Raw genomic sequence first — 10,898 nt, 5'->3', positions numbered from 1 at the left:
GGCACGACTCCAACACCATCATTAAGTTTGCTAATGACACAACAGTGATAGGCCTGATCACCGACAATGACGAGACAGCCTACAGGGAGGAGGTCAGAGACCTGGCCGTGTGGTGCCAGGACAACAACCTCTCCCTCAACATGATCAAGACAAAGGACATGATTGTGGACTACAGGAAAAAGAGGACTGAGCACGCCCCCATTCTCATCAAAGGGGCTGTAGTGGAGCAGGTTGAGAGCTTCAAGTTCCTTGGCGTCCACATCACCAAGAAACAAGCATGGTCTAAGCACACCAAGTCAAAGAGGGCACGACCAAACCTATTCCCCCTCAGGAGAAAGAAAAGATTTGGCATGGGTCCTCAGATCCTCAAAAGGCTCTACAGCTGCACCATCGAGAGCATCCTGACTGGTTGCATCACTGCCTGGTACGGCAACTGCTCAGCCTCCGACCGCAAGGCACTACAGAGGGTAGTGCGTACGGCCCAGTACATCACCAGGAGAAAGCTTCCAGCCATCCAGGACCTCTATACCAGGCGGTGTCAGAGGAAGGAGGAATTGTCAAAGACTCCAGTCACCCTAGTCATAGACTGTTTTCTCTGCTACCACATGGCAAGCGGTACCAGAGCACCAAGTCTAGGTCCAAGAGGCTTCTAAACAGCTTCTAACCCCAAGCCATAAGACTCCTGAAGAGCTAATGAAATGGCTACCCAGACTATTTGCATTGCCCCCCTCCCCCTCTTTTACACCGCTGCTCCTCTCTGTTGTTATCATCTATGCATAGTCAATTTAATAACTCTACCTACTTGTACATATTACCTCAATTACCTCGACTAACATTGACTCTACCGGTACCACCCTGTATATAGTCTCGCTATTGTTATTTTACTGCTGCTCTTTAATTAACTTGTTACTTTTATTTCTTATTCTTATTTGTACTGCATTGTTGGTTAGGGGCTCATAAGTCAGCATTTCACTGTAAGGTCTACACCTGTTGTATTCGGTGCATGTGACTAATAACATTTGATTTGATTTGATTTGAGCTCTAGTATGGTGGTACACTGATAGGTTCGATCTAGTATGGTGGTACTATGATAGGTAGATCTGGTATGGTGATACTATGATAGGTAGATCTGGTATGGTGGTATTATGATAGGTAGATCTGGTATGGTGGTATTATGATAGGTAGATCTAGTATGGTGGTATTATGATAGGTAGATCTGGTATGGTGGTACTATGATAGGTAGATCTGGTATGGTGGTACTATGATAGGTAGATCTAGTATGGTGGTATTATGATAGGTAGATCTGGTATGGTGGTATTATGATAGGTAGATCTGGTATGGTGGTATTATGATAGGTAGATCTGGTATGGTGGTACACTGATAGGTTCGATCTAGTATGGTGTTATTATGATAGGTAGATCTGGTATGGTGGTATTATGATAGGTAGATCTGGTATGGTGGTACTATGATAGGTAGATCTAGTATGGTGGTATTATGATAGGTAGATCTGGTATGGTGGTACTATGATAGGTAGATCTAGTATGGTGGTATTATGATAGGTAGATCTGATATGGTGGTATTATGATAGGTAGATCTAGTATGGTGTTATTATGATAGGTAGATCTGGTATGGCGGTATTATGATAGGTAGATCTGGTATGGTGGTATTTTGATAGGTAGATCTGGTATGGTGGTATTATGATAGGTAGATCTGGTATGGTGGTACACTGATAGGTTCGATCTAGTATGGTGTTATTATGATAGGTAGACCTGGTATGGTGATACTATGATAGGTAGATCTGGTATGGTGATACTATGATAGGTAGATCTGGTATGGTGGTATTATGATAGGTAGATCTGGTATGGTGGTATTATGATAGGTAGATCTGGTATGGTGGTATTATGATAGGTAGATCTGGTATGGTGGTATTATGATAGGTAGATCTGGTATGGTGGTATTATGATAGGTAGATCTGGTATGGTGGTACTATGATAGGTAGATCTAGTATGGTGGTATTATGATAGGTAGATCTGGTATGGTGGTACTATGATAGGTAGATCTAGTATGGTGGTATTATGATAGGTAGATCTGATATGGTGGTATTATGATAGGTAGATCTAGTATGGTGTTATTATGATAGGTAGATCTGGTATGGCGGTATTATGATAGGTAGATCTGGTATGGTGGTATTTTGATAGGTAGATCTGGTATGGTGGTATTATGATAGGTAGATCTGGTATGGTGGTACACTGATAGGTTCGATCTAGTATGGTGTTATTATGATAGGTAGACCTGGTATGGTGATACTATGATAGGTAGATCTGGTATGGTGGTATTATGATAGGTAGATCTGGTATGGTGGTATTATGATAGGTAGATCTGGTATGGTGGTATTATGATAGGTAGATCTGGTATGGTGGTATTATGATAGGTAGATCTGGTATGGTGGTATTATGATAGGTAGATCTGGTATGGTGGTATTATGATAGGTAGATCTGGTATGGTGGTACTATGATAGGTAGATCTGGTATGGTGGTATTATGATAGGTAGATCTGGTATGGTGGTATTATGATAGGTAGATCTGGTATGGTGGTATTATGATAGGTAGATCTAGTATGGTGGTTCTAACATGTCATTTTACATCTGTCTGTTATATGTTTTCTGTAGATCCACGATCAGCAAAGGATCACGGCCAGTTTACCGAACACATATTAAGACTAAGTCTAGTCCAGGACTTTTTTTTAACACCATAGAAGTGTGTTTTAGTCCACGACTAGATGTCATCTTTGTCTGAGAAAATGTCCCAGTAAGAATGGAATGTGTTGATTAAATATAAAGATATTTATATATATAATAGATAATAGAAAATAAGGATCTTTGTATCGTCGTACAACAAATGGAAATAACACTGAAGGTGATGATAGCGTTATCAGTAGAAAAATAAACACAAATATTTTTTGGTTCTGTCTTTTTATTATTTTACGACTCGATTAGAAGATAAAAGAAACATTTCCAAGTGATGTAAACCTTGTTGACTATACCTCGCCAAGCTCCGTCGTGTAATCCATGTATGCATGCATGTGTGTATGTATGTATTTTCTAACCAGGGATGTATTCACATTGAGGTGAGGTGACACGTTCAGAATGTTACAGATACAAATGTCATGAATAGAAATGACTATGTCATCTGAAGGTTTTCCGTAAAGTTGTGCCCCTTACTGGTTGACATCCCAGGTTTGACCCCCTCGGACTAAGGTCAGAGGTCAGGGGTCGTGGCTTAGAAGTAGTTGACGACCCTGCGGATGGACTGGATGTTGGGGTTCTGGGCCTGCCACTCCACGTGACTACAGTAGTCTCCTCTCTCCACGATATACATACGGCCACGGAAGTTAGGTTCCTCATAAAGCACCCAGCTATGGAGGGAGAGGAGGAGGAGGAGGAGGAGAGAGGAGGAGAGAGGAGGAGGAGGGGGAGAGAGGAGGAGGAGGAGGAGAGAGGAGGAGGAGGAGGAGAGAGGAGGAGGAGGAGGAGGAGGAGAGAGGAGGGGGAGGAGGATGAGAGAGGAGAGAGGAGGAGGAGAGAGGAGGAGGAGGAGAAGGAGAGAGGAGGGGGAGGAGGAGGAGAGAGGAGAGAGGAGGAGGAGGAGGAGAGAGGAGGAGGAGAGAGGAGGGGGAGGAGGAGGAGAGAGGAGAGAGGAGGAGGAGGACGAGGAGGAGGAGGAGGATGAGAGAGGAGGGTGAGAGAGGAGGGAGGAGGAGTAGGAGAGTTGGGGTGGTGAGGAGGAGAAGAGGAGGTGGTGAGGAAAGAAGGAAAGCAGGATGGAGAAGATGAGAGGAGGAGAGAGGAGGAGAGAGGAGGAGGAGGAGTAGGAGAGTTGGGGTGGTGTGGAGGAGAAGAGGGGGTGGTGAGGAAAGAAGGAAAGCAGGATGGAGAAGATGAGAGGGAGGAGAGAAGAAAATATACAGTATATAAGTCTTTACAGTTTCCAGTCACACTGTATGTAAGGGAATACTGTATAAAGTGTTTACCGTAGCTACTTTACTGTATAAAGTGTTTACCTTAGCTACTTTACTGTATAAAGTGTTTACCTTAGCTACTTTACTGTATAAAGTGTTTACTGTAGCTACTTTACTGTATAAAGTGTTTACTGTATGCTTATAAAATGATTATGGATGTGCTTATAAACAGCTAGCTACAAATCCCAGGAGCTCTAGAGATACATTGATAAATTGAATTGAATGGAGTTGAATTGAATTGAATGGAATGGAATTGAATTGAATTGAATGGAATTGAATGGAATTGAATCGAATGGAATTGAATTGAATTGAACTGTCAGCAACAGTTGATTCAGTAGATACGTACGCTCCGTCTCCGTAGACCTTCAGAGAGTTGATGCAGTTCTTGGTCAAACCGCGTCCCTGCAGGAAGGGCACGTCATCACACACCTCAACACACTGGTCTGCAAAGTCAGCTCCCTCAAACAACTCCATCCTGTAGTGTTCTCCATGCTGGAAGAGGAGAGGAGGAGTTGGAGGAAGAGGAGGAGGAAGAGGAGGAGGAGAAGGAGGAGGAGGAGCAAGAGGAGAAGGAGGAGAAGGACGATGATGATGAAGAGGAGGATGATGAAGAAGCGGAGGAGGATGAAGAGGAGGAGGATGAGTAGGAGGAGGATGAGGAGGAGAAGGAAGAGGAGGAGGAGCAAAGGGGGAGGAGGAGGAGGAGGGGGAGGAGGAGATGGGGAGGAGAGTGGGGTGGAGGAGGAGAAGATGGGGGAGAGGAGGAGGAGAAGGAGGAGGAGAGGAGAAGGAGGAAATGGGAAGAGAAGGAGAAAGTGGAGGAGGAGGAGAGGGGGAGGAGGAGATGGGGAGGAGGGTGGGGTGGAGGAGGAGAAGATGGGGGAGAAGAGGAGGAGAAGGAGGAGGAGAAGGAGGAGGAGATGGGGAGAGAAGGAGAAAGTGGAGGAGGAGGAGGAGGAGAGGGGGAGGAGGAGATGGGGAGGAGGGTGGAGTGGAGGAGGAGAAGATGGGGAGAAGAGGAGGAGAAGGAGGAGGAGGAGGAAGAAGAAGAAAAATAAGAAATGACATCACTGTGACTTCAAGTTTAGGTGAAGTTCCAACAACCCTCATCTCAACAGTCAGTCAGTCTGTCTTCTCTATCTCACATTGTAATGTACCAGTCAGTCAGTCTGTCTTCTCTATCTCACATTGTAATGTACCAGTCAGTCTGTCTGTCTTCTCTATCTCACATTGTAATGTACCAGTCAGTCTGTCTGTCTTCTCTATCTCACATTGTAATGTACCAGTCAGTCTGTCTGTCTTCTCTATCTCACATTGTAATGTACCAGTCAGTCAGTCTGTCTTCTCTATCTCACATTGTAATGTACCAGTCAGTCAGTCTGTCTTCTCTATCTCACATTGTAATGTACCAGTCAGTCTGTCTGTCTTCTCTATCTCACATTGTAATGTACCAGTCAGTCAGTCTGTCTTCTCTATCTCACATTGTAATGTACCAGTCAGTCTGTCTGTCTTCTCTATCTCACATTGTAATGTACCAGTCAGTCAGTCTGTCTTCTCTATCTCACATTGTAATGTACCAGTCAGTCTGTCTGTCTTCTCTATCTCACATTGTAATGTACCAGTCAGTCTGTCTGCCGTGTGTCCAAGATACCCTTTACTTTACGGTGGCCAATTCACCTGAATATTCTGTGCTGGCTTGAATATTTATCTTTACACAGCACACTTTCCAGCTGGTCTTGGACCGGGTATGCATAGCGTATCTAGTGCCAGTCCATTTTAAGTGGGTTGAGGGGCGTAAACTCTCCTACTGCTTTTGTCCTCATCTGACTTTAACACGTCACGTCAAGTAGCTCTTACAACGCTGTTAGTGTGTAATAACTATAGTAACAACATTGTTATAAAGTAACCACCTAACTCTCTTACTATGTAATTACAAAGCTTATTACAAAGTTACTATATGAGCACCGTCAACCTACAGTATTCACAAAGCCACAGGTTACCATGGTGGCATAGGTTACTACGGCGTCCGTTACCGCGGCATCAGTGTCCACAGAATCGGTTACCGTTGAGTGTTAGCGTTTAAACCTCACCATCCTGATAGGTCTGCAGGAGCCCATGTGATCATTGTGGGCGTTCCATCTCTGGAACTCGGGGTACTCTCCGTGCTCCAGCATGTACTGCTGTCCCTTGAAGTCGGGGTGGTCGAAGCAAACGAAGGCGCCGCTCTCCACGCGGATGGAGTTGACGCGGTTCATGAATCCGCGGTCCTGGAAGTTATCACAGTCACCGCAGATCTCCAGCTTCCTGCCCGTGAAGCATTTCCCCTCGTAGAAACAGATCTGGGTAGAAGATAGACACAGAGGACAGAACACAGGACAGTTAGGTGAGGTTGAAATAGAGTCTGACCTACAGGATATGGTCTGAAGATAGACACAGCAACAGACAGTAGCTGTAAATGTTGATACATTTGATCTGTCACAATAAAGACGGTTAAATTAAGCTATTGCATTATACACCATCATGCTGATGGTGTGGCCGGTGACACGTTGCTTCTTGAAAGTCCAATATCTTTAAAACTTGGACTGCTGACATGCAGAACATTTTGGGACTTTATCAACAGTGGACTAACGAAGAAAGAAATGTGTTTGGAGTGGATTTTCCCTTTGTCTTAAGATACTTAAGTTGAGTTAAGTTAAATAAGTTAAGTTAAGTTGAGGTAAGTAAGTTAAGTTGAGTTAAGTAAGTTAAGTTGAGTAAGTTAAGTTGAGTTAAGTTTTAAAGATGCACTATGCAGAATTCACTCTGCCATTTCCTGGTTGCAAAAATTCTAATCATTTCAGTTTACTTCTTGGATTACATTTAAATTCAGAAAAGATGTTTACGAATGTTTTTCTAAATTTTGACTGTTTTCTTAATGACATTTAATTCAGCATTGAAAAAAGGCACAAGTTAAAGTTTGTTCCGCCTGAGCGAGTCTGACCACCAATCAGAGACCACTATGATGACACACCAACTGAGTACCACCAATCAGAGACCACTATGATGACACACCAACTGATTACCACCAATCAGAGATCACAATGATACAGCTTGGTAGACAGTTTCACGTCATGTGTCACATTCACCCCTCAAGCAAATGATGTTATGAAACTGCTTAAATCCACATAGATCAACAAAGCCCCGGGACTGGATGGTACCTGACGGCAGGACCGTCAGGTACTGTGCTGAGCAGCTCAGTGAGGTCCTAATCCACCTGTTCCGGTCTTTGCTGGAGCCTGGTCTGGTCCCGCTGCCAAGGAAAACATCCACCATTATCCCTGTTCCTAAGAAGGACAAGCCTCGCTCTCTCAATGCCCATTGGGCTTTGAGGGCTATTGCACCTCTTCTGAAGTTTGCTGATGTCACAGCCCTCCTCTGACACCTCTCAGGGTCTGAGTAGGACCATGTCCCAGCCCTTCTCTGACACCTCTCAGGGTCTGAGAAGGACCATGTCCCAGCCCTTCTCTGACACCTCTCAGGGTCTGAGTAGGACCATGTCCCAGCCCTTCTCTGACACCTCTCAGGGTCTGAGTAGGACCATGTCCCAGCCCTTCTCTGACACCTCTCAGGGTCTGAGAAGGACCATGTCCCAGCCCTTCTCTGACACCTCTCAGGGTCTGAGAAGGACCATGTCCCAGCCCTTCTCTGACACCTCTCAGGGTCAGAGACGGACCATGTCCCAGCCCTTCTCTGACACCTCTCAGGGTCTGAGAAGGACCATGTCCCAGCCCTTCTCCGACACCTCTCAGGGTCAGAGAAGGATCATGTCCCAGCCCTTCTCTGGCTCCTCTCAGGGTCTGAGTAGGACCATGTCCCAGCCCTTCTCTGACTCCTCTCAGGGTCTGAGAAGAACCATGTCCCAGCCCTTTTCCGACACCTCTCAGGGTCTGAGTAGGACCATGTCCCAGCCCTTCTCTGACTCCTCTCAGGGTCTGAGAAGAACCATGTCCCAGCCCTTTTCCGACACCTCTCAGGGTCTGAGTAGGACCATGTCCCAGCCCTTCTCTGACTCCTCTCAGGGTCTGAGAAGGACCATGTCCCAGCCCTTCTCCGACACCTCTCAGGGTCTGAGAAGGACCATGTCCCAGCCCTCCAGGACTTCATTGACTGGTGCGACAGTACGGTGCTGGAGTTGAATGTCTCCAAGACGAAGGAAATGCTTGTCGACTTCAGGGTAGACCAAGTGATCATCCACATTGAGGAGGTAGACATTGTGGACGAGTATAAATATCTTGGTACCATCTTCTATAACACACTGAAGTTTGAAAAAAAAACACAGACGCCATCATCAAAAAAATCTCACCAGAAACAATACTTCCTCAGGAAACTGAATTCATTCAGTGTCCACAAATCGATATTGCAAAACCTTTTACAGTTCTTTCATCAAGAGTGTTCTGTTTTTCTCCTTCGTATGCTGGTCCACATCCCTTTTCTGTCAAGAACAGGAACCGCCTCCAAGCCATTGTGAACACCTCCTGTAAGATCACCATGGTGCCTCTCAGAAGTCTGGCTTCATTCTTTGAGCAGCAGGCCAGGAGGAAGGCCTATGACATCCTGGGGGACAGCACCCATGTCCTCAACCCGCGGTTCAAACTGCTCCCCATTGGATGCCGCCTGCTCTGTCTCAAGTGCTCCACCAAAAAGGAGCAGGGCCTCGTTTGTAACCGAGGCCATCTGCCTGGTTAACAGGACTATTAAGGAAGACATAGAGACTATTCTAGAGATAGTTTAGCCCTGACGTTAATTAACAACTCTGACTACCATGAACTTTCAGTTTCTTAAAATTGCACTACGCACCCTTAACTGATGCCTTAATAAATGTTTACATTTATTAGTTATACTGTTAGTGCGTGTTTGTCCTGTCTGAAGCACCCTGTCAGCCCAGAATGAATCGTCCCTTGGGGATTAACAAACGTGTATTTTAATGTATTAGATTTTACTGTATTGTATCTAAAAGTAAAATATGCAAGGCTCCTGTGGATTAGGTGTGAACGTCTAAAAAGTAGTAAAAAAGTAGTTTCAAAGTTGATAAATATCTAAAATACTAAAATTGTTTGTGATGGGACTCTAGACGTTCACGTTATACCCTCCTTTCGTTTTTTGCCTTAAGTAACCTTCTGTCTTATGCTACGATACCAAATGTAACACATCATACTAATTTCAGTGTCTTGGATTTACGTTTAGTATGTTATGTCAAGTCTATGAGACCAGGCTGGGATAGCTGTATGTATAAACTGGATACTGTATTCAGGGTAATCTGATTACCCAAAAAAACGATAACTGTTATCAGTTACATTACCAGCTAAAAAAATTGTTATCAGATTACAGATACTTTAGATTTTTTGGGGGGGAAAAACTAGATTACTTCTTGGATTGCTTTTAAATCCAGAAAAAAACCCAGATTGACACCTTTCTGCTTTCTAAAGGGCATTCAATTCAGCATTGAAAAAAGGCGCAAGTTTAGGTTTATTCCACTTGAGCGTCTGACCACAAGTCAGAGACCATTAAGATGACACACCAAATGTGTTTAATGAATTTTTTTTGTCTTCTTCTAATGCCTTTCAAGGGGAAAGCAATCGAAACGTAATGGAAAGTAATCAGATTACATTACTGAGTTTGGGTAATCCAAATGTTACTGATAACAGTTTTGGATAGGTAATTAGTAACGGTAACATAATACATTTTAAATATAACCTACCCAAACCTGACAGTATGTACAGTGAAAGTATTCAGACCCCTTGACTTTTTCCACATTTTGTTACATTACGGCCTTATTCTACAATGGATTATTTTTTAAATTGTCCGTAGAGCTCCGAGACAGGATTGTGTCGAGGCACAGACCTGGGGAAGGGTACCAAAAAATGTCTGTAGCATTGAAGGTCCCCAAGATCACAGTGGCCTTCATCATTCTTAAATGGAAGAAGTTTGGAAGCACCAAGACTCTTCCTAGAGCTGACCGCCCGGCCAAACTGAGCAATCGGGGGAGAAGGGCCTTGGTCAGGGAGTTGACCAAGAACCCGATGGTCGCTCTGACAGAGCTCCAGAGTTCCTCTGTGGATATGGGAGAAACTTCCACAAGGACAACCATCTCTGCAGCACTCAAGCAATCAGGCCTCTGTGGTAGAGTGGCCAGACGGAAGCCCCTCCTCAGTAAAAGGCGAATGACATGCCGCTTGGAGTTTGCCAAAAGGCACCTAAAGGACTCTCAGACCATGAGAAACAAGATTCTCTGGTCTGAAGAAACCAAGATTGAACTCTTTGGCCTGAATTCCTAGCGTCACGTCTGGAGGAAACCTGCCACCATCCCTATGGTGAAGCATGGTGGTGGCAGCATCATGCTGTGCGGATGTTTTTCATCTGCAGGAACTGGGAGACCAGTCAGGATCGAGGGAAAGATGAACGGAGCAAAGTACAGAGAGATCCTTGATGAAAACCTGCACCAGAGCGCTCAGGACCTCAGAATGGGGCGAAGGTTCACCTTCCAACAGGACAACGACCCTAAGCACACAGCCAAGACACCGCAGGTGTGGCTTCGGGACAAGTCCCTGAATGTCCCTGAGTGGCCCAGCCAGAGCCCGGACTTGAACTCCATCTAACATCTCTGGAGAGACCTGAAAATAGCTGTGCAGTGACGCTCCCCATCCAACCTGACAGAACTTGAAAGGATCTGCAGAGAAAAATGGGAGAAACTCCCCAAATACAGGTGTGCCAAGCTTGTAGTATCATACCCAAGAAGACTCTAACTGTAATTGCTGCCAAAGGTGCTTCAATAAAGTCCTGAGTAAAGGGTCAGAATACTTATGTAAATGTCATAAGGCTGTATGTACGCTGTATAGCTGTAT

General features: G+C 44.8%; 1 protein-coding gene across 1 annotated transcript in view; it reads right to left on the bottom strand.

The window, feature by feature from the left end:
• Window positions 1-2,954: 2,954 nt before the first annotated feature.
• Window positions 2,955-10,898, bottom strand: part of LOC106592421 (gamma-crystallin N-B) — a 10,086-nt gene continuing 2,142 nt past the window's right edge. The window contains exons 2-4 of the mRNA XM_014183762.3: window positions 6,108-6,356; window positions 4,364-4,509; window positions 2,955-3,414 (exon numbers count right to left, since the gene is read on the bottom strand). Of these exons, the coding sequence (XP_014039237.1) occupies window positions 3,279-3,414; window positions 4,364-4,509; window positions 6,108-6,356 (531 nt within the window). The 3' untranslated portion in view covers window positions 2,955-3,278. The remainder of the gene's footprint in view (window positions 3,415-4,363; window positions 4,510-6,107; window positions 6,357-10,898) is intronic.

The sequence above is a fragment of the Salmo salar genome, chromosome 03 (assembly GCF_965601325.2).
Source record: "Salmo salar chromosome 03, fSalSal1, whole genome shotgun sequence".
NCBI classification, from domain to species: Eukaryota; Metazoa; Chordata; class Actinopteri; order Salmoniformes; family Salmonidae; genus Salmo; species Salmo salar.
This window is presented reverse-complemented; position numbering and strand designations above follow the sequence as displayed.